We start from the raw sequence: 23,597 nt of genomic DNA on the forward strand, positions 1-23,597 counted from the left end.
TATCTTGGTTTGATATTGTGAGAGGAGGAATATCGGACGGAGGATTTGGTAAGCTAGTATAAGAAGCTCGTGGATGGAGAGATTTTAGGTTTTCAAGAGTCACATCATTAGATGGGGCTAGTTTTGATTGTGAGGAGATTAATTTTTGGGCTCCGCAGACGTCGCCTTCATTTATTTTCTTGGAAATTTTGTCACAGATTTTAATGAAACTTTCATTGGAATTATTGGGATATTTGATGTGTTCAAGAGGTGTTAAGTAATCTATATTTTTAAGTCTGTCTTTTATAATGTTAGGTAGTGAAATAGATTTTTTATCTTTTGGGATTGAGAGAAATTTAAAAGGGAAAGTGAAAAGATTATTCCAATGATTTGTGTTTGACAAATCAGAGTTAATATTATCAAATAATTTGGTGAGATGGTCTGTGATAAGGTAGTTAACACTGGTTGGGATGTGCTTAATTGTTGGTGATTTATTAATAAAGATAAATTCTTCTAGTGATTTGTTATTTACTTGTATGTGTTTGGTATTTATTGGGGGTTCTATAAGTTTTGTGCAAAGTGTGTTAGAGCCTGAGCAAGGGAGGGTTGTAGGGCCATGTTTGTAAAGATGGTCATCCTTTTTTATATTTATTAGTTTATGGCAAGTTGGACAGATTCCTTTCATGGTAATGATGATGGGAAGGATTGATATTTAAGGTATTTATTTATTTAAGTCAGAAATAGAATTTTGCCTTAATATATGTAGCCTTTTCTTTAAAGTCATAATTTTATAACTCCTTATTATAATTTGGGAGTCTTATTATTGCCAAGTTTTGGTTTATGAATCTGATTTGATATTTCTGAGTTTTTGAATTTTGGATAATTATTTTGTACTCAGATATTAAATATTTGAATGTTTATTAATCAGATTTATCAAATTAGTTTTTAAGGGTTTTTTTTAATTGAGTGATATATAATTCAATTGCTTATTAGTATTAAGGCCGTTAAGAGCTGTAAGGATTTTGATAAAGTTGTATTTCATAGGGTAAAAAAAAAATATAATTTTGGAAGATATAAGAATAATATTGCTGCTAAAACTACTGTGTTAAAGTGATGATGTAAAATAAATAATTCCTGAATCTTTTTGATGAATATAAATTTTGGAAGATATTAGAATAATATTGTTGCTAAAACTACTGCTAATGAAGTTATTATTAAGGTCAAAATTTTGGAAAATTTATGTAAGTTGTAATTACTGTTAAAATGATGATGTAAAATAAATATTTCCTGAATAATTGTTGTAGTTGCACGAGATTGAATTATTATAAAAATATTGCTGCTAAAACTACTGTGTTAAAATAATGATGTAAAATAAATAATTCCTGAATCTTTTTGATGAATATAAATTTTGGAAGATATTAGAATAATATTGCTGCTTAAACTACTGTTATATCTTGTATTAATAATGGATCTTTATAAAGTAATATGATTTTATCCCCTTTGTTCATTATTATTCTTTACATTTGCCAAGTGTTTATTAGTCACGAAAAGATTATGAAAAAATATATAAATAAAAATCATACTGTAATTATTATTTTAATTTAAAAAGTGAGAATAACTGTCTTGCTAAAAAGCAAACTAATGAGAGAACACATTATCATTAGTATTATATGATTTTGTTTGTTTATCATTATTAACTTTTTTAATTTTATTTATATTATTATCATTATGTTCCTCTTCTAAATGATCAATTTTAGTTTCATCATTTTGTAATTTTTTATTGCTGTTTCTACTGCAGTAGCTATCTGAATAGCTTTATTTAGGTCTATATCGTCTTCGGATAGTAATCTTTGTAAAATTTTTGGATTTTTTATTTCGAATATAAATTTATCTCTTAATGCAGTATTTAAATATTCCCCAAAATCACAAGTCGTTGCTACTTTTCTTAGATTTTATATAGTCTATTAGTTTTTCATCATTTTGTTGATTATATTGATAAAAATTATATCTCTCTACTATTATATTAGGTTTAGGATGAAAATGCTTGATTAAATATTATGTATTTCTAATACCTCTTTGTTTCCCGGACTATCAGTTGCACATCCAGTATTTTGTACGTATCACACCCTATTGTTGTTAATAACAGAGATTTTTCTTGTATGATGTTAAACTTGGTTTTTTGTTTTTAAATTCTTGAAATAAGTTGTACCAATCTTTGTAACACAGGTTTGAATCCGTTAGACTTTTTATAGACTGCGCCATTATATGTAATGTATTTTATATAGTAAACAAATCAGCCTTTATTATTCAAATTAATCTCAAAATATGTAATAATAATAAAAATAAACATTTTACAAAAAATAACAAAAAAACAACAATTTAATACACATCACTTATCGGTAACTAACGGTATCTCCGGGAAATTTTCGATATTATTATTTTTTTTATTGTTTTTTTTTTAAATATTTTTTTTATTATTTTTTTTTATTAATTTTTTTTATTTTTATTTATTTTTTTATAACTAGATATTCATAATATACTAGAGAATTAAGATTTTTTCTTGAAATTTTCAATTATTTAAGATTCTATTTAAGATATATTCTTAAAATTTTCAATTATTTAAGATTCATTTAAAATTTTTCAAATACTAGATATTTAAGATTTTTTTCTTATAATTTTAATTTTCTAAAACTATATAATCATAATATACTAGAGAATTAAGATTTTTTCTTGAAATTTTCAATTATTTAAGATTCATTCTAAAAATTTTTAATTTAATTTAAAATTTTGAATCAAATACTAAATATTTAAGATAAAAATATAATCATAATATACTAGAGAATTAAGATTTTTTCTTGAAATTTTCAATCAAATTCTAGATAATTAACCAATTTATTTCAATAAACAATGATAATATAGATATATATAATTTTAAGGAAAAACAAAAATAGTTTTATACATATTTATATCATTTAAAAATTTAATTAATTTATTTAAATTGGACATATTTTTAATTTTGCGAAAATAACTGTATTGACATATATACAAATGAGTTGAAGATTTTTTTCCATTTCTGGGTATGCTTACCTTAAGATCCCTCCATAAACGCTCAATGCGTTGAGTATGGGTTGATATATCATTAGGGTCTACAAAATTTTGACTGTGATTCACTGAGTAATGGTCATAGCCATTATCATTTAGATTGTTATAACTTAACAAATATTAAATTTTAACATTTATCAATATTTAAATTACCCCTTCCATTTGTCCGTCATTATAGTTGAATCAGTATGGACATGTTTGCTGATTATACCTAGAAGGGTATCTTTATCTCTTTTTTCTGTATGAGAAATAAAAAAATTCCCATCATTTCTTGAAATTCCTCCTACAACCCAAATGGCATTAGATTTTAGAATCCTCCCTGTGTTATTTTTCCTTTTAAAAATATGGGATTCATCTATTTCAATCACATGCCCAGGGCCCCCTATTTTGTCAAAATTAATTGCCTGTGTATGGCAGTAAATCTTTCTAAATATAGCATACCTAAAAAATACTTATTGACAAATTTTACAAATAAATATATACCATTTTCCAATGGTACATTGTGCTAACTCTATTAAAGGAAGGCTGTCGGATATTGACGTCAAGGACACAAAAAGATATATTAGATGTATAAATTTGTTAACAGGGATATTAACATTTTCAAATATAGAGCCTAATTAATAAAATAAATTTAAAAAATAATATATTGTTAAACCTTTCCATATAGAATTGCTGCTTGTACATATTTTGCATCTTACTCTATAAGATGCTGCATTTCTCTCCATTATCATTTTATTATTACAACACGTGTGATTATCTAGAAGTTCGTGGTCTTTTAAAAAAGCTATGGTTCTTGTATAACAATTTATGATATCGGTAAAAATAAGATATTCCATTATAATATTATAATTATGGTCTTTTAAAAAAGCTATAATTAAAAATAACAACAATAAATAAAAATAAATTAAAAATAAATAAAAAATAAATTTATAAAAAAAGATGAAAAATTTCCCCGAGATACCGTTAGTTACCCACTTATCTAATTATTTTTCATATATTTAACATCAATCATTAAGTATTCTCGACACTCAAAAGCCATTTTTTTATAAGTATAAAAAAGAAATATTTTAAATTCCAAATTTAACTTTTCGAAACTTATTTGCCAATATGCGTTCAAACAAGGCGTTATAAATTTGACCACTTAGCGTTACCTTTTGATTTAATTATTTTGGCCCCAGTGTTTTAGAGAACAAAGAGTATTTCAGGATTTTATAGGTGTATTTTTCTATATGGTTGATGATTTAATTTGAGATATAAAATAAAGGAAAGTTAGGTAGAATCATTAAGTTGAGAACATAGAGATGACCCCTGGACACCAGGAAAATACAGGGATAAAAATTTATTCTCATCGTTTTATAGACTAAGTAGCAGCCCCGTTGTTTAATTTGGTAAATAAATGTAAAATGTGAGTGGGGAGAGGAACAGGAGAGTAGGAGAATAGTTTTAAAAGAGTAAAAAGTTAATAAAAGAGAAATCAATTTTAAGATACTTTGATAGACATTTGGAGATAAGATTAGTGGTCAATGCATCTATAGTGAATGACTGTGAGAGGCCAGTCATCTATCTTTATTAAAAAAGGCAGGGGTTGACTATTCAATAATAGCTAAAGAAGTAAAGTGTAGAAAATATGTGATGGTTAGAAAATTTACAATAGAAACGGATCATAAAACATTAGTTGGGTTATTTAAAATAGAGCATAATGAGGCTATAAAAGTGGATAACCATGAGAGTAGGGTTGGATATAGAGGTGTAATATAAGAAAGATAGAGAGAATAACCAACCAGATGTAATTATTCAGATGGCTTTAGAAGAAAATAGCGAAGACGCGAAAGAGATAAAAATAACGAATAGCCTATTTATAAAAAAAAATACAAAGGTTATACAAGATAGCAGGTTAAGGTGTGAAGACATAAGGGAAATGTTGTGATAAATTATATTTAAATTGTTGATATGACCGATTAACACTAACCTTTAAATTGTTTTTTTTATGTTTATATAAAAATTGTTAATTTAAAATAAAATAAATAATCTCGTAACAATCATTTATTTTAGAAAACTTTAAAGAAGATAAAGTGAACGAATTAAATCGCAATTTATCGTCAAATAGAGACATCATGAATGGTGACAAAGTATGGTATAAAACCTTCAAGGGTAAGTGGGACAAAGGCACGATAAAACGTAAAAATGGGAATTTAACATTTGAAGTTGAAACAGGAGACAAAATTATTAGAAGACATTTAGACCAAATTAAAAAAAAGGTCTACGAGTAGCGCACCTCTTGATGAAACGACACATGTGAAAACAAATGCAATACCCTTTACTGTAAGTTTTAGAAGAAATGATGATCCAAATTTAGGAGAACAAGAACAGAGTCTTGTTAGTCAAAGACCAAGCAGGAATATAATTTCGCCCAAAAAATTCGATAATTTTATAATGAAATAAAGACTAAATATATATATATATAATAAAATATTTTTCTTTTAAATAAACTTTCAATAGCAAAAGTTAATGATGACAATAAAACTATCAAGAAACGTTGACTACACGATAAGATTCAAATGCAAGAAAAACCTGAGTGGAGATCATTTTTTTAAAGGGTAGAATGTTGATATGACCGCTTAACACTAACCTTTAAATTGTTTTTTTTATGTTTATATAAATTGATTTTTTTTTATATAAATTGTGTAGATTGATTTTTTTTATATATTAATATGAAAATTGTTATATAAGCCTGATTTTTTAGTTTGATAAAAAAATGTAAAATTTTAAAATTTATTTTATAAAATTAAATCATAATTTAAAATAAAATAAATAATCTCGTAACAATAATTTATATTAGAAAACACAATCTAATTACGATAAAAGACAACGATGGACAAGAGGCCATGACTTTCAAAGAAATATTTTTCAAGGAAATAGTTATAACCCCAGATATCAAGGAAATAATTACAACCCTAGATATCAGAATTATAACGCGAATTATTACAACAACGTCAGAGCAAACTATCCAGGATCGTACAATAATTCTTCGAGATTTGATAATAGAGCTAGTTATAATAATAATGACTATAATAATAATAGATTTAATAATGAATATAATTACAGATATAACAGACATTATAACGATTCAAGATGTATTCAAAGATATAACGATAATCATAATATTGGAAATCAAGGAAGAAATCAAGTATGCAATTGTAAATATCATAACAACGACAATAATCAATCACGATATACAAATAAAGTAAACACTGTAAATATAGAAGAGATAAAAGAAGATGATAATGACAAACTAGAAAGAAAAGTATATAATTCATACAATTTAAACATAAACAATATGGATATCGATAATAATTAAACAGCTAACCATGCTTATAAGGTCACGGTATATTTGAACGACATGCCTATTTTGATGCAGATTGATACCGGCTCAAGGTATAGTATCCTACATCGTGAAAAAGATTGGAGTAAAAATCTTAAATAAATCAGATATTAAATTAACTGGATATGATGGAAACACAATAAATGTATTAGGAACTACCAAAGTCAAGGCAAAATTCGAGGACAAAAGTCAAATCTTAATGGCTTATGTAGTCCAGAGTGATAAGATTGCACTGTTAGGAAGACCCTGGATAACAGTTTTTGGGAATATACTAGATAAATTTGTAAATATGGTCGAGGATGATTATGATAATACTATACAAGAATTAATCAAGCAATGCAATTTTAAACTTAACCAAAAACCAATGCTACGCAGCTATGTCAAATTACGTTTTAAACACGATGCCACACCGAAAATCATACCGCCAAGGCGTATACCATATTCTAGAGTTGATTTGATAACAAAAGAACTTCAAAAGTGGATAAACGATAAAATTATTGAATCTGTTGAAGATGTTAGATGGGCTAGTCCTCTCACTCCCGTTTATAAGAGCGATGGCTCACTTAGGCTCTGTGCCGACTTCAAAAATACTATCAACCCTGCTTAACAAGATTTCAAGTACCCTATACCACGTATAAATGATTTAATCACTTAATTATCTAAACGTAAAAAATTTACCAAGATAGATTTTAAAAACGCGTTTCTCCAAATACCCATACCCAAGGAATCAGGAGATTTTCCTACGATATCGACACATAAGGGTTATTATAGGTTTACGAGACTGCCGTTTGGTTTAAAAACTTTGTCGGCAATATTCCAACAAACTATGGATAACATTTTCGGAGATTTAAAAGATGTTATATTCTACATTGACGACTTGTTAATTACAGGTGATAACGATGAGATACATTTGGAGAACATTAAAAAAGTATTCGAAAAGATCATCAAGTATGGATTAACCCCCAATTTCGACAAAAGTTTATTCCTGCAAGATAAAATACGTTTTTTGGGACATGATATAGACCAACATGGTATACATCCCAACGATGATATAAAAGCTATTTCTAACATGCCGGAACCGAAGACAAAAGATGAATTGACAACTTTTTTGGGGATGGCGAGCTATTATCGAAAATTTTTATGTAATTTTGCGGACGTAGCTGATCTTTTATACAAATTGGTTAATAAAGACAAATGGTTATGGGATAATACACATTAAGAAAGCTTCGACGACCCAAAAAATCTGATAAGTACTCCGCCTACGTTAAATTTTTATAATCCGGATCTACCAATAGGCATTGCAACTGATGCTTCAAAGAAAGGTCTAGGCGCAGTCTTATTTTATATTGAAGGTGATGGTAAAGAGAACCCATTGCTTTTGCGTCAAGAGCTTTATTGAAATCAGAGTTTAATTACACTAATATAGAGAGGGAAGCTTTATCTGTTATATACGCGGTAAAAAAGTTTCAAGAATATTTAATTGGTACGAGATTTACAATAATCACAGATCACAAGCCACTCGTTTATATATTTACTAAGGGACTTAAGAATAACTCATCCATATCAATGCGACTTCTAAAATGGAGTTTGGCTATGGGAGCTTATGACCTTACGATAATTCATAGGCCCGGGAAACGAAATGTAGTACCGGATTGTTTGTCAAGATTACCCATGAATACAGAAGAAATGATACAAGAGATAGATGATAAAAAAATTGATGACAAATTTTGGGATTTACCAATAAATTTTAAAAGAATAGTTCAAGAAACTAGTATTGATATCGAATTAATGGAGGTAATTAACAATATAAAGAATCATGAAGAGATAAAGAATAAAATATATAAAAATATGGAAATGGAACTGAGCTTAATTAAAGATTGTCTTTTTAAAGAGAATAGGATCATTATACCAAAAAATATGAGAAAGGAGATATTACAGGAATTACACAAAGGGCATCTTGGTGCTGGGAAAACGAAATTGTTGGCGAGAAATTACTTGTGGTGGCCAGGTCTAAACGCTGAAATAGATCGAGAAACTGTGATACGTGTAATAAATATGCGGACAATCCTCATAATGTACAAAATCCATGGGAAACAGCTGTAAAAGTGTTTAAACGCGTGCACATCGACTTTGCACAGTTAATTTCTTGGTATGTGTTGACGCATTTAGCAAATTCCCTATCATTAGAAGAATGAGAGATATAACTACTGAGTCTACAATTAAAGAATTATTAAAAATAATCAGTTTGTTTGGTATACCCGATATGATAGTCAGCGATAATGGTACGAATTTTACAAGTAGCTTGTTCAAAAAATTTTGTAAGGATTATGGAACTGATCACATTTTCACCGCGCCTCACCACCAACAGTCCAATGGTCAGTGTGAGCGAATGATAAGATCAATGAAAATATGCATGAAAAGGAATATGGAAAGTAATAAGAAATTAGACTTAGATATAGCTTTAGAAAAGTTTTTATTTAATTATCGCAACACACCAAACGCGACAACCAACAAGATACCAAGCGAAGTGATGTTCAACAAAACCAAAAGAACCACATGGGATTTAAAAAAACTGCAAGAAGATAAAGTGAACGAATTTAATAGCAATTTATCGTCAAATAGAAACATCATGAATGGTGACAAAGTATGGTATAAAACCTTCAAGGGTAATATGTGGGACAAAGGCACGATAAAACGTAAAAATGGGAATTTAACATTTGAAGTTGAAACAGGAGACAAAATTATTAGAAGACATTTAGACCAAATTAAAAAAAGGTCTACGAGTAGCGCACCTCTTGATGAAACGACACATGTGAAAACAAATGCAATACCCTTTACTGTAAGTTTTAGAAGAAATGATGATCCAAATTTAGGAGAACAAGAACAGACTCTTGTTAGTCAAAGACCTAGCAGGAATATAATTTTGCCCAAAAAATTCGATAATTTTATAATGAAATAAAGACTAAAAATATATATATAATAAAATATTTTTCTTTTAAATAAACCTTCAATAGCAAAAGTTAATGATGACAATAAAACTATCAAGAAACGTTGACTACACGATAAGATTCACATGCAAGAAAAACCTGAGTGGAGATCATTTTTTTAAAGGGTGGAATGTTAATATGACCGATTAACACTAACCTTTAAATTGTTTTTTTTATGTTTATATAAATTGATTTTTTTTAATATAAATTGTGTAGATTGATTTTTTTTATATATTAATATGAAAATTGTTATATAAGCCTGATTTTTTAGTTTGATAAAAAAATGTAAAATTTAAAAATATATTTTATAAAATTTAATTTAAAATAAAATAAATAATCTCGTAAAAATCATTTATTTTAGAAAACTTTATAAATGTTTATATGTTTACTGTTCTGAGGCTATATTTGCATATTATAATATGTTCAATTTATTAAAAGTTTTAAATTTTTACTGTTCCGTTATTTTGTTATATATAAAAAAGTTTCAATTTACTTTTTAAGACATTATTTTTGACCTTGTTATTAATAAGAGAAACAAAATTACTATATATATAGTTCAATAATATAGATAATTTAAATCTTCAGACTTTGGTAATTTTATTAGCTTTTATTTTGCAAATTCGTTATTAAAACAAAATCAATACCAACCTGTTAATTCAATTCTATCGAACTCGATTCTCCTTTTCGAACCCTCCCTAATCTCTATATGGTGGAGGAAGGAGCTCCAGCTTATTGGCTTGTATACTTCCTGCGCTCGCCTGGTATGGTACTGAAGATGAAGCATATGGTATTTTAACAGACGAAGAGACGCTTAGTAAAAGAAAAATTGATGATAGATATGATATGAAAGCAATTATCGTATGTTCCTGCGCGCAAATTGTATGGTATTTAAAACAAAGAGCTGATTATTGAAAAATTGTAATCACACATTTTTTTTACATTCAAAAACTCTTTTAATTTTTTTAGTATTTAAATTAATAATCATGATGATTTATTTTAATAACAAAGATTTGTATAATCGTTTTATTAATTGTGAAGTTTTAATGTAATATATAATGTTAATCCATTTTAGGATATTATATGTTTATTAAATTTATTTAGTATATACTTTTAGTGTAATTTATAGCTTTTTAAGTTAAAAATATAATTACGAAAAAAACTATTATAGATAGCTATATTGACGACCCCTCCTCATCAGCACATATATAGTGTAAATTATAGCTTTTTAAGTTAACGATATAATTACGAAAAAAACTATTATGGATAGCTATATTGACTCCTCCCCATTAGCCCATATATAGTGTAATTTATAACTTTTTAAGTTAAAGATATAATTATGAAAAAAACTATTATAAATAGCTATATTAACCCTTCCCCACCCCCTTTCTTTGATGTGTTGGTATACTAATTATTCTTTCCACAATATGTATTCCCTTTCACATTATAATGTATTAATTGACTTTCTCCAAAATTATGTTATAAATTATTTTAAGGAAAAAACATTGTTACAATTATATCATCACTTTCACATGTATTGTAAATTTTACTGATTACATGCTTACCATAAAGAGATAGTAAGGATAAAAAGATTAGGATGAGAATATGTATAGTGGCAGGAATGAATAATGAGATTATAAAATTAAGTAGGAATGTGAGACATGTAATAAGTGAACCAGAATGGAGGTGATAAAAAAACATAGTTAGATATAAAATCCAGGAGAGAGTGTATACATATGATCTGAAATATATTGCACTTTATAATAATGGTAAATGAGTATTGAGAGTGGGTGTAATGGGAAGGTTAGTCGATTGACAAGTGAAATAACAATTTAAAAATTGGTCTAATGGATGGACAGACATGGACTGCTAAAAACATTTGTATCTTATGGACCAGTATTTTCGAGTGAAAGTTTTATATTTTAAAATAATCTAAGCATTAAGCCTGTAGTATCCCTATCATATCATCCGAGATCTAATGGACAAGCTGAAAGGATCGTAGGGTTAGGAAAATATTGTTTAAAAAGTTGAGAAATGGAGGGGGGATGTATGGATTTTATGGTTTTATTACAATAATAGTATAAATGCTACGGGAAGATCTACGTCTGAAATCTTTTTAGGAAGAACGGCTATTTGGGAATAAGAGGAAAGAATGGCCAATGAAACAATAGCAGAGACGCGACGAGGGAGATGGAAAGTAGAAAAAAAGAGAGAGTGGTGAGTAGTCAATGGAGAAGTAAGGGACATTATATATTAGTTATATATGAAGTCAATAATTAGAAAAATAAAAATCATGACACATTTCTTTTAAAATGTGAATATACTATTAATTAAAATTTATATTTTTAGAAGAAATTGATATTAATTAAAACCTTTTTGGAAAAAATTGATATTAACTAAAACCTTATTTTTAGGGAAAATGATATTATGTTTTGATTTATAAAAATCAATAAATTTGTATATTGTATGAAGCATAGATGTTTAAAGTATTTAAGCTGGCATAACTTTTTTATGGGAAAGGGAAGAATAGGGGGTCATAGGGTCCCTTCTATCGGTGTTTCCATCATGAGCCTAGATGGGGATAGAGGGAACTGATTAGTATTTAAAGTTGGTACACAACTTTACACAGTTAAATTTTGATTATTATTGTCAAAATTAAAGTAAATAAATGTTGATATTATAATTAGTTGAAAGAATGGCCTTGACTTATAAAAATTTGTGTTTATTAAAAATATAGTAAGGTTACATTATGTCATAATATTTATGATTTGTTTTAATTCCATTAACATATATATATGGATAGATATATTTATATAGTTTATTTTATATGATAATGAATTTTGACATAAATAACGTAACTGTTAGACATTTCAGAGAAATAGATCTAGGCAATATTCCCAAATGGATATTCAGTATAGAAGGCTGGGGGACCAGTGTTAAATTTTTCAGAAGCTGCTTCAAAGTTGACCCCTCAGGTTGTTTTATAGCTGAATTACCTAGTCAGGAGATAATCGGTAAATTAATATTTATTATATTAGAATATGATTATTTTTTTAAATTTGATTCGATACATTATTTTTTTATTTGACATATGGAATGGTGTAAGAATAAAAACAATCGAAAAATACGTTTTTTTTCCTTTTTAAAATTTTTATTATTATCTATCACTATACCAATTCTAATGAAAAATGTAATCTAATCATGTTTATTTTTGCAAATTTTATTTTACCACGCATCTTAAATAATTAATTTAATTTTTGAATGTTTCAAGAAAATTTCGATATAATAATTTTTAAGCATGTTTTTTGTTTTGTTTTTTTATCTCAAATTTATTTCTTTTTAAATTTAAAATACATCATATTTTCGTTTTTTTACATCCATATATAGGACTCAAATTTTCGCTCTATCTAATCTCATATTAAAATTGACTCCTTTAATAAAATCTTCAAATCTAACAATTCATCAGTTAGACCTTCTGAATAAAGAGGTTTGGCCTGGGTTTTCGAAAAATGTTACCAACTCAAAATATTTTTTTTCCTTCTCCATTTTAATGCTATGCATTAAATTTAAATACACAGCAGAGCTTTTATAATTTTGTTTATCTATTCTATTTATTAGAAAATATTATGAGAAAATTACTATTAAATACCCACTTCCTGATTTGTTTAAAACTTCTCATAATTTTAATTCAATTTATAATTGTGATATTCAATCAAGCAAAAAAGGAAGCACCGGAAGGAAATATAATATTTAGGGTCATAGGCAGAGCCGAGCCTATATTATATTAATAATATTACCGCCTGCCAGACTGGACTTTAATGTATACACTATATGAAAATGTGCTCATATTTTTTGCCCGATTTTAATTTTGGGTAACTCATTAGGTTCAGAACTCACCTAATTATATTTGTTGATATGTAGGCTCGTTGCGCATTCATATTATAATTTTAAATTTGAAACTTCTGATAAATATGAGTAGTTAGTTAAATTTGCCTTTACTTAATTGAACATTTTTATTCTAATCATTTTGTTTTGTTGAAACGTTAGAAGTATAGTAACTATACTTTAACCTTATAAAAAAAATATAGGGGAGACCGGGGTTATATTGTCCATAAAAAATTGAGAGGCTGTGAAAAGGAGGAGAAATAATTTATCAAAATAATTTTGGTGTTATTTTATTCTTTATATAATTATCTACGGTAGAAATTAATATCTAATAAAAAAATGGAAATTTTTGAGTCATGAAAAAGAGACGGGGGACGTATTATCCTTTTGTGGGGCATGTTTTAGACTATCATTTTCTAAGCATTTTATTCATTTTTTTTCATACAAAAATCATAACAAACATATAATATTAACATACAACACATTTATTACATATAAAAAATGGATTAAAATCACAACATGATCCATGTGCCCATAAATGACAATTACGGCATTGGAACCAATCTTCATTATGGTGGTGAGTTTGATAGTTTTTGTGGCACACTAAACAAAATTCTTTTTTGCCAGCATTCATATTTAAACTTTTTTTATTATTGGTTTGATTTTTTTTCCAGATTATTAGCCCTAGATCTGGCTATTTTTCTGTAAGGTGAAGAGGTTAAAATGGCTGAAGTCATTTGATTACGTGTTGTTTTTTTAAATATTGTTGGATGGGGACTAATAATTTCTGGAGCAAAATCTTTTTCCACGTGAGAAGATGATGGAACAGGACTATCACTGACAGATGGTTGCGAAATAATTTCAGATAAATTTAAATTCTCATTTATGATCGTTATTATTATTATAATATAAAGGATTAGAATTTTCGTCATTAAAAATTAAAGGATTTAGGGGCCATATACCTGAGGATTCAAAACCCTTTTGAATATTCGAAGCTGAGGTGGCTTTTGAAAGGACATCCTTTACTACTCTAGGGATATCATATTTAGTAAAACTTTTCCCTGGATGCATTCTCATCCAAGCATCCAAGGCACGGTTGTAATATTTTTTTAGAGGTCCAAAAACAGTTCTATCCAATGTGGCTATACTTGCAGCCTCTGGTGTTCTCAAAGAAATAGTTGGATTTCTTTTAATAAATGCTCCAAACCAAACTTCACCAGCTGATTGAGTTATTTCCCAAGATTTTGGTACTTGTAAACTATACCTCTTGGCCATTTGATAAGCTAAAACTCTAACCTAAATTTAAACATAAGACATTAAATTATTTATATATTAAGGCAATCTAATTAAAATCCTAATTCTTAAATTTTATTTTGAATTTATTTTATAATTAATATAATAAAATATATCATACATAATTAAACCTCTAATGTATAGGTAAGAACCAAAATATGTTTTAATGCATGATATAATTTAATGCTAAATCAATGAATAAATCATTTTAAAATTAATATACATGGCAGCATCATTTTATTTTAAATATATTTCATACACACATAATTAATTCTTTAATATATAGGTAAGATATGATTTAATGCATGATATAATATATATAATGCTACAATTAATAAATCATTTTAAAATTAATATTAATACATGGCAGCATCATTTTAAAATTAATATATATACATAGCAGCATCATTTTATACATAAATGGCAGCATCATTTTATTTACATATATATCATACCCACTTAAATAAATATCATTCTAATGTATAAGTTAAATTCTAACTTTAAAGTATTTTAAAATAATAAAGATGTTTCATTAACATATAATGTAAATAATTTAAATAACTTTTCTCAAGTTTATTACTAAAGAAATACCATGGCATAAATTTAAAGATTATAAAAAAATTTTACAGAGATATATGATATAACAAAGGATTAAAATACTTGTTTAGGGCATAATCCTGAAAATAATCTTGATCCTTTAATTAAATAATCTGTTAATTTAGCTTCTTGAATAGGAGAAAATACTGATCTGTGAAGATATAGCTCTTGAAAATCTTCATTCCTTTTGAACAATTTATTATACCTCTTAATGCTTAGTTTCTTAAATATATACTATTTAAATATATAAATATACCTCCCATAACTTAAATTCGTATTCATGGTTATAACTGTCAAAGGTATCTTATCTTTCAGCATTTGAAGAATACTCGCCTTTTGATTATCATTATTTTCTTTGTTAGTTTTTCTAATATATGTTTAAACCATTTTACAAAATCAGAACCAATATTTTAATGAATGTATGTAAAAGGAAAAGACGCACCCCGCTAATACCTTCCCCAGGTCCACAGGATCATTTAAAAATTAAATTTAGAATATTAAATTAACATAATGATTGTCAATATTTTTATATATGATAAAATGGAGATTTTTTTATCATTTAGAATTTATATTAAGTCTGAACAACTTTTATAAAAAAAGTTATTCGTGAAATTGTAAAATTTAAAAAAGTTACTTTGGGTATGTTGAAACTTAAATTTGCATTTAAAATTTTTCATGAGCAATTTTGTCCGAAACAATTTTGGACCTACTTAAGCACCTTATTATAATACATATTTGGCTTAAATTTCAAATCTTAATATTTATTAATTTTTAAATTATTTGAGAAGGAAATACCTACCCCGGGAACACACTATCCCCGGTCTCCCCTAGGCATAATAAAAATATGGTAATCAGAATCTAAGAAGACCTTATACAGAATATTCAAATTTTAAAAAGCCATTATTTGTTTTTTAAGGGGTTACACATCAATTCTTCAGCGCTGAGACAATTCGGCTCAGAGTCAATTCAGCGCAGCGTCAATTCGGCGCGTATCTATTACAGTAACAATTTATTATAAAAAAAGGATGATTAAATAAAAGTCATTGAATGTTGGTCCTATTAATTATTTCTTCATATTTTTTTTTGGCAAAAATCTCAATTTTATTTACTAATTGATAATTGTGTAATATCAATAAAAAAATTTAATAATATCAAAAAAATTAACAAATCAATATTTATACGATTTTTTTGGTGAACCAATTTACCATGTTAAAAGGTATGTTGACTAGTGTTGTTAAATGGCTCGATTAAGATTTTAACTAATATTATGTACACCTGGAGATTTTGCTTATAGATGTAAGAAAGGTTTGGATTTCTATCTCGAATTTACAAATTATTTTGACTAAACAGCAGTTTTTAAAAATAGACCCAATGTTTAACAACACTAATGTTGATTTAAATCAAGACTGACTGATATAGATTTTTTAAAAATATATATTATGTTTGGGCCAATTTTTTCTATTATAAAATAATCAAAAACGATTAACACACAATCTTAATATTTATAAAATGCTTATAGAAAATATAATATACTATATTCATAAAACATGCTAAAAATATGTTTAAAAATAACATTTAAAAAAGAATCGATAACATTTAAAATTGTTTAATATGCAATCCTTCTTAAATAATCAGTAACCAGGCGATTTACATAATCAGATACAATAAATATAATATTTTCAGCTGTATCCCTATACACCTTTCTTGTTCTCGAAGGTTGCGTACCAGAAATATATTGTTTTTTTAATTTTAATTTTAATTTATATTTATAATTTTAATACCCATAATATAAATAAATAAAAAAATTGTGAGTTAATTCGTTTTTGATTATTTAATAATAGGAAAAATTGGCCTCAACATAACATATATTTTTTTAAATGATTAATAGAATTATTTTAAGGATTTTTAATAAATCTAAAAAATGAGTCAGTGTTAATTTGAATTTTTCTGGATCAACATTATTGTTAAATTTTAAAAACGGCCGGTTAGCCAAAATAATATGTAAGATTACTTTTCTGGATCTATGCGCAAAATATCCAAGTTTACATAATATTGGTCAAAATCTTAATTAAACCGTTTAACAACACTAATCAACAAACCTTATAATATGGTAAATTAGTCCATCAAAAAAATCGGTATAAATTTTGGTTTGTTAATTTATTTTTGATATTATAAAATTTTTTATTGATATACACATTTAGTAAATAAAATTGAGATTTTTATAAAAAAAAATATGAAGAAATAATTAATAGGACCAACATTCAAAATGACTTTTATTTAATCATTCTTTTTTTTATTTATAATAAATTACGACTTTATTAAATACGCACCAAATTGACACTGCGCTGAATTTTATGCGCCGAATTGACGTGTAAGGACATGCAGTTCTAAATTTTGAATCTAATTCTATTTATATCTTATTTTTACAATTTATTATAAATATTTAGAGAAGAAAGGGTTCAACATAATTTTTTTTAAAAAATCTTGAGTATATTTAAGAAATTGCATATCTAATTTTTATATTTTCCGGTCAGTAACTTTATATATCTTGAAAAATTAGAAAATAATATTGTTTACTTTTACCTATTTTTACAATTGCTCCATTACATTTTCGAGTGCCCCTTATAATATTATTTTGCTACCTTATTCATGATCATATAGTATTATATATTAAATAATAATTGAAACTGAAATATTAACCTTAACAAAACTAAAGTCTTAAAAATTTTCGAGCTTAGGGCGACCAAAACTTTTTATGACTGACCCAATATTTTTGTTAATTTTTAGGCCCTAAATTTTAGTTAAACTAATTCTTTTATCCTAATTCCAGAAAAATTTAAATTATCACTATATTTAAAAATAGAATTGAAAATATGATTATATTATATTTTAAGCCAGCTTCAAATTTTTTAACGTAATACTCGAACCCGACTTCTAAAAGGATCTGGCCTTGACTTGCAAGGCTTTGATTAAACTAATCTATAATATCTCATTTAATAAATTAAGGCATCTGCCTTGGCCTCAATTTAAACGATGATTTAGCATTTGGAGGAAGTCTCATGGTTAAGAAAGAATATAGGAGAAGAGGGGTAGCTAAACTTTTATGCAACGAAAGATTCAAACATGTTCAAAATAGATTGTTCGGCATCAATTCCATCGAAAGCAGAATCGAGACTAATATAAAGTCAGGAATGAGTTACCCAACTTTCAAAGGTTTGTAATTAATTTTATGATTGATTATTAATTAAATTCTAGTTATTTTAAAGCTCAGATATTGATAGGTGAAGTGAATATCGCAGCACTTAAAAAAACCTTAAACTTAATTAATAATGAGAAACAAAAGAAGAAAGATAATATTATCCACTATATTCCATTTCTTCCACATCAAATTAATGAACAATTGTTACAACAAATAATTTCCTATGACGAGCGCATTCATGGTATTAATAGAGACATATTTCTAAGATCTTTATTCGAGAAGGATGAAAATATTGCCCAAAATAATTCAAACGAACTCGATAAACAAGATATTATAGGTATGCTAGCGTTTAGATTTAATAATAATATAACCCCACCGATCACTGTAGGGAATATATTATCGCACTTAGAATCAAACACAATAGATATTTTAGGTTATGGTTTAATATATAAAAAATATATAGGATGGACCATAGCTCCTTTATACGCTGAAAATGAAATGATCGCATTACAGATATGGTTAAGATTGCTATCTATATTCTCCTGTATTATTAATGTCGATATAATTGTTCCGGAGGATAAAATCAAATCACAACTCTATATCGTGATGCAAAATATGGGATTAAAAAATGTAGCAATTATTTACAGAATGTACCATTCTAACAAGTTAGAGCCGGGGGTTGGTGTTAATTTAGATCCCAATTTTTTGATTCAGAGTGTTTACGGTATGACTAGTAGCAGTGCATTTTTAGTCTAAATTGCATATTTAATTAAAGTTTTATTAAATTTTTCAAAAATATATATAATGATTAGTGACAATATGCAAAATTTTAATAATTATTTGTTATTGTATAAATATTAAAAAGATAATACGTGTAATTGCAACATTCAAATTCTATAAAATTTATTCATAATGTAGAAAATATTAATAATGAATTTTATAAAAACTAAACGAATTCAAATATATAAATGGATGAAAAATAGTTAGAAAGCTATATTCAAATTTAATTAAAAGGTAGAATATCATTCAAGTTGTAGCAATTAAATAATATTAGCAAGAGATGTCCGGACCGGATCTGCAATTTTATGCTAGCTGGTATCGGTCTTGATTTTTCTTGGCCAAATTTTATAAAAAAAATTTGTTGGTTTGGAAAGGACATGTGAGTGAATATCATTTCATTAATAGAGTCGGGGAGGCCGGGATAGTGTTATCCCGTGGAAGGCAATTTTTTCCAATAATTTTAAAACTAATAAGCTTTGATATTTAAATTTGTTTAGGAAATACACTAATAATTTTTACTAATAAATTTTTTTGTGACTAAATATCAATTCTAAATGATAAAGGAAATTTTATCATGTATATAAATATTAACTATATTTATTGTCCAAACATTATAGAATGATACATTTCCTATAAATTCAAATTTTTAAATTTAAGAAAACGCAGAACAGAAGCCACAAGTTAACCCCGGGTTATTTTCATAATTCTTAAATTTTTATTTTTTTAAATTAAAATACTAAAAGACTTTTTACTTTGTAAAGAAAAAAACTACGTTTAAACATTTTAGAAAATTTACTTCATATATATTTTATAGCGCTTTCAATTTTATGGAAAATATAACCTCGGTCTTCTCTAACTCATAAACATTGGCCTGATACGCTATGATAAGGCTAATTTAATCAAGTATTTCTTTAATTACAGATAAATATTTTCGAATGACATAATAATATTTTAGGCTGATACTAGTACTAAAAGCAGGAGTGTATTGCGGGGGGGGGGGTGGCTAAGTCATATCTCCGTAAATTTTATTTTTATTTTTAGTTCTCTATCCAAAATTTGAGGAGGAGCTTAGATCGCCGCCAAAAAATTTTAGTATTTTACAAAAGTGTTAAATTTGAATCTCTTTTTTCTTTATGGTTATAAAAATCGAAATTTTTATCGTCAAAAATATAATTGTTTTTTCTTTTTTATATTTTTTAATAGCCAGGCGGCATATCTATTAGATAGAAGATATAAAAGCAAAAGTTTTATTTTCCCATATATTCATATTTTTTATTTTTCCATTTTTTTATATTTTATTATCAACTAAAATAAAAATGTTGACTCTCAATTTAACAATTTTTTTATGGATATATTAGAAAATTAAGATAAAAAATATTTTTTTGAAAATATTTAAACCAAAATAAAGACTAATAAAAATTGTATTGGTTGGAAAAGAAATTGCAATAACAATAGACAGTGATGACTGGTTTAAATTTTTTTACTTTATTTCAATAGTGCCAACTCTACAGTAGCTGTGGGGCTTTCGAATTAATACTCATTAATATCTTAAACATCAAATATTCTTTTACAACCCCCATAGAAATTTTTTGTCTCTGCTTTATTTACCTAAAGAGGTAGGGTTACCACCAGCAAATAGTGGTGATAAATGCTTCCATTTTTGGCAGGTTCTGAGAAGACTCTAATGGCTAAACAAAATTTTTGAATTATACTTGATGGAAGTTTAAACTAAGAAGGATATTCCAATCTTAAAAATAAAAACTCGTGTCCCAAGGCTTAGCGAATTTTTACTATTGTTAGGATTGAGCCGATTTAACAACTTGGCAAGAAATAGTGCAATATTAAACAAATCTTATTAAAGTTTAAATAGGATTTTGAAATTTGTAGGTAGGTTGTTATTTAGGATTTAACAACTTACTTTGAAAGAAACAATATTTGGGATATTTCCTAATTCTTCTGTGTCCTTTTGTCAATAAACTATTTTTTATTGAGTGACTGATATTTTAAAAATTTACATCATTATGTATTACTAATGAAAAGTTTAAAAACTCCTAAACTGTGTGGCTAATTTATCCTGCAGTATAGCTGAGTGTGAAAGGGGCTTCCATCTTATGTCGAGCCAATTTAAGAGTAAATAATTTTCGTAAAGCAATCATCGTTGGGCGAATGATATCTTTTCAAAATAAATACAACAAAGAAATAAAATATTTATGAAAATTGTTTAAATTCAAAAATTATAGCTCCCCACTACACCCGCTAATTTTTAAGCAATACACACTTGACTAAATGGATGTGAATCAAGTACTATATTTTTTTATTACCCTTGAGAAGGGTTGGGCATTCACGCGAATGTATATATTTCAAAAACTAAATAAAAATAGTTATTATGTTCCTCTACATGTCATTTAATAATTTTAGAAGGAAAGCATAAGAGTCTTTTTAACTCTGTCATATCTTTGTTTTAAAAATAGATGGATAGCATGTAGATAAGAAAAATTTGCACCACAAGTTTTTAGATGAAGCCGCAAGAAAATGAGATAATGGAGCAAGCAAATATTCCATCTTCTTATTTTAAGGAACTTGATTATTAGTTTTTAAATAGCTATAAATATTAATAATGCTTCTAATAATATAGTTAGAACTTAGAAGTATTTTATTAAAAAGATAGCAAATATTTTTAAATAATATATTTTATTATCTTCGGCTTCGATAGAAAGATTATTCAGTGTTCGCAAATTTAATTAATAGGCCAAATGGGTATAGATTAAATTATATTTTATTTGAAAAAACTTAAGATATTAATTGAGCCACATTTTAATAAATTAATTAAATATAATATTCCTTTTTATAAAAAATTTTAAATGTGATTTATTTGAAATTTTTGTTTGTTTATTTTATTAAATATTCTGTTATAAATTTAATACAGTGTCCAATATTCATTTTATTGTTCTATATAATTCATTTTATTAGGCAATATAATCATTTTTATTATGCATAATTATAATCAAATTATCATGATGCCCTGTAAAACGGTCATGCTAAATTTTCAATTATCACATAATTTATGTAATATGCTACGTAATATATATATTCTTTATAATGTTTGTATTACTGCAGATAAATTATGAAACATTTTTAATTTCAAAAATTTATAACTAACAAAAATTAGAGGGAGAGTCCTTTCAAAAATAATACTACGCAAAAACTTACCCAAAAAATTAAAGAACTTACCAACAAAATAAGACTTACAAAAATTAAGAAATAATTTTCTTCAACAAATATAAGGCTTAATACTAACAAATTAAAAGGTAAACGTTACAACTTTTTTATTCAATATTATTTTGATAAACTTCCAAAAATCGTAAAAAAAAATATTTCAAAAATTTATAATGATAATTCTTAAACACAAAAATCATAATAATCAATAAAATCATTTTTTTTTAAAAAACGATAAAAAAATAACATGTCAATCATATAAAAAAGAAATATTAATTTATATCAAAAATATCGTAAAAATTATGACAGATATGATTATATTTACATATTTATAATTAGAAAATGATTAATAATAAAAATAAAAGTATTCTTCAAAGTATTTTTCATTTTTTTAAACATATTTGTATTTATATTCGAATATATTATTTTTGATTTGCCCAACCCTGCCTATGTGCTATCGCTTATTTTGCTTGTTATTGTCTTAATAACGTTAGTGAGTCTTAAAAATTGAAAGCTAATTTTTTTTGAAACTATTTTCACTTGTCTTCAATTATTTTTGTCATCAGGATCTTAAATTGTTTTCTTATTTTCCTAGCGCGCATTGAGTAAAATTTTAAAAATGCTATTTTTATATTTAAATATTATAGGGGGTGGGGGGGGGAGAAATCACCCGCCTCTTAAATTTTTGAAAAAATATAAAAATATAGGCTTCATGAATTGTGAATTACAAAGTATCCTATTTCAAATAGGCTATATTCTATTTTAAATATTAGCAAAAAGTTAAAATTAATTTAAATATTTATTTCTTGTATATCTACATTTCATCTTACAAAAATTTTAAATTTATTTTCTTACATATTTTTTACCCTACACTGATGGATATAAGAAAATTTTATCAACAAAATAACATTCGATTTAATTTACCTCTACTAATAATTATGATTAGAAATTTATAGATTGTATGAAATGTCAGATAGCCAAATAAATAGTGTTTGCAATTATTTCTGAAATTCTTGTGCTACAGGAAAAAAGAAACTGCAAAAAGCTTGCATGACAAGATGGAGTTTTTGACATCAAGTAGCATTTTTTGGATCTAGAAGAGTCTGTTTTGTATGCCCTTAGAGAAATATCAGAATCACCTGAAACAGATATTTCATCTGAAAAAGATACATTATTAGAT

General features: G+C 26.2%; 2 protein-coding genes across 2 annotated transcripts; one reads left to right on the forward strand and one right to left on the reverse strand.

The window, feature by feature from the left end:
- Nucleotides 1-2,821: 2,821 nt before the first annotated feature.
- LOC135928618 (uncharacterized) lies at nucleotides 2,822-4,641 on the reverse strand. Its single transcript, XM_065465074.1, has 6 exons — nucleotides 4,571-4,641; nucleotides 3,737-3,873; nucleotides 3,565-3,694; nucleotides 3,235-3,522; nucleotides 3,067-3,190; nucleotides 2,822-2,854 (listed from the first exon to the last, which is right to left on the reverse strand). The coding sequence occupies exons 1-6, from the start codon at nucleotides 4,639-4,641 to the stop codon at nucleotides 2,822-2,824; spliced, it is 783 nt and encodes a 260-aa protein (XP_065321146.1).
- A 7,580-nt stretch (nucleotides 4,642-12,221) lies between these two features.
- On the forward strand, nucleotides 12,222-19,300 carry LOC135928309 (uncharacterized). Its single transcript, XM_065464751.1, has 3 exons — nucleotides 12,222-12,461; nucleotides 18,229-18,435; nucleotides 18,489-19,300. The coding sequence occupies exons 1-3, from the start codon at nucleotides 12,275-12,277 to the stop codon at nucleotides 19,175-19,177; spliced, it is 1,083 nt and encodes a 360-aa protein (XP_065320823.1). The 5' UTR covers nucleotides 12,222-12,274; the 3' UTR covers nucleotides 19,178-19,300.
- The last annotated feature ends 4,297 nt before the right edge of the window (nucleotides 19,301-23,597 follow it).

This window comes from Gordionus sp. m RMFG-2023, chromosome 4 (genome assembly GCF_954871325.1).
Source record: "Gordionus sp. m RMFG-2023 chromosome 4, tfGorSpeb1-WG-v2, whole genome shotgun sequence".
Classification (NCBI taxonomy): Eukaryota; Metazoa; Nematomorpha; class Gordioida; order Chordodea; family Parachordodidae; genus Gordionus; species Gordionus sp. m RMFG-2023.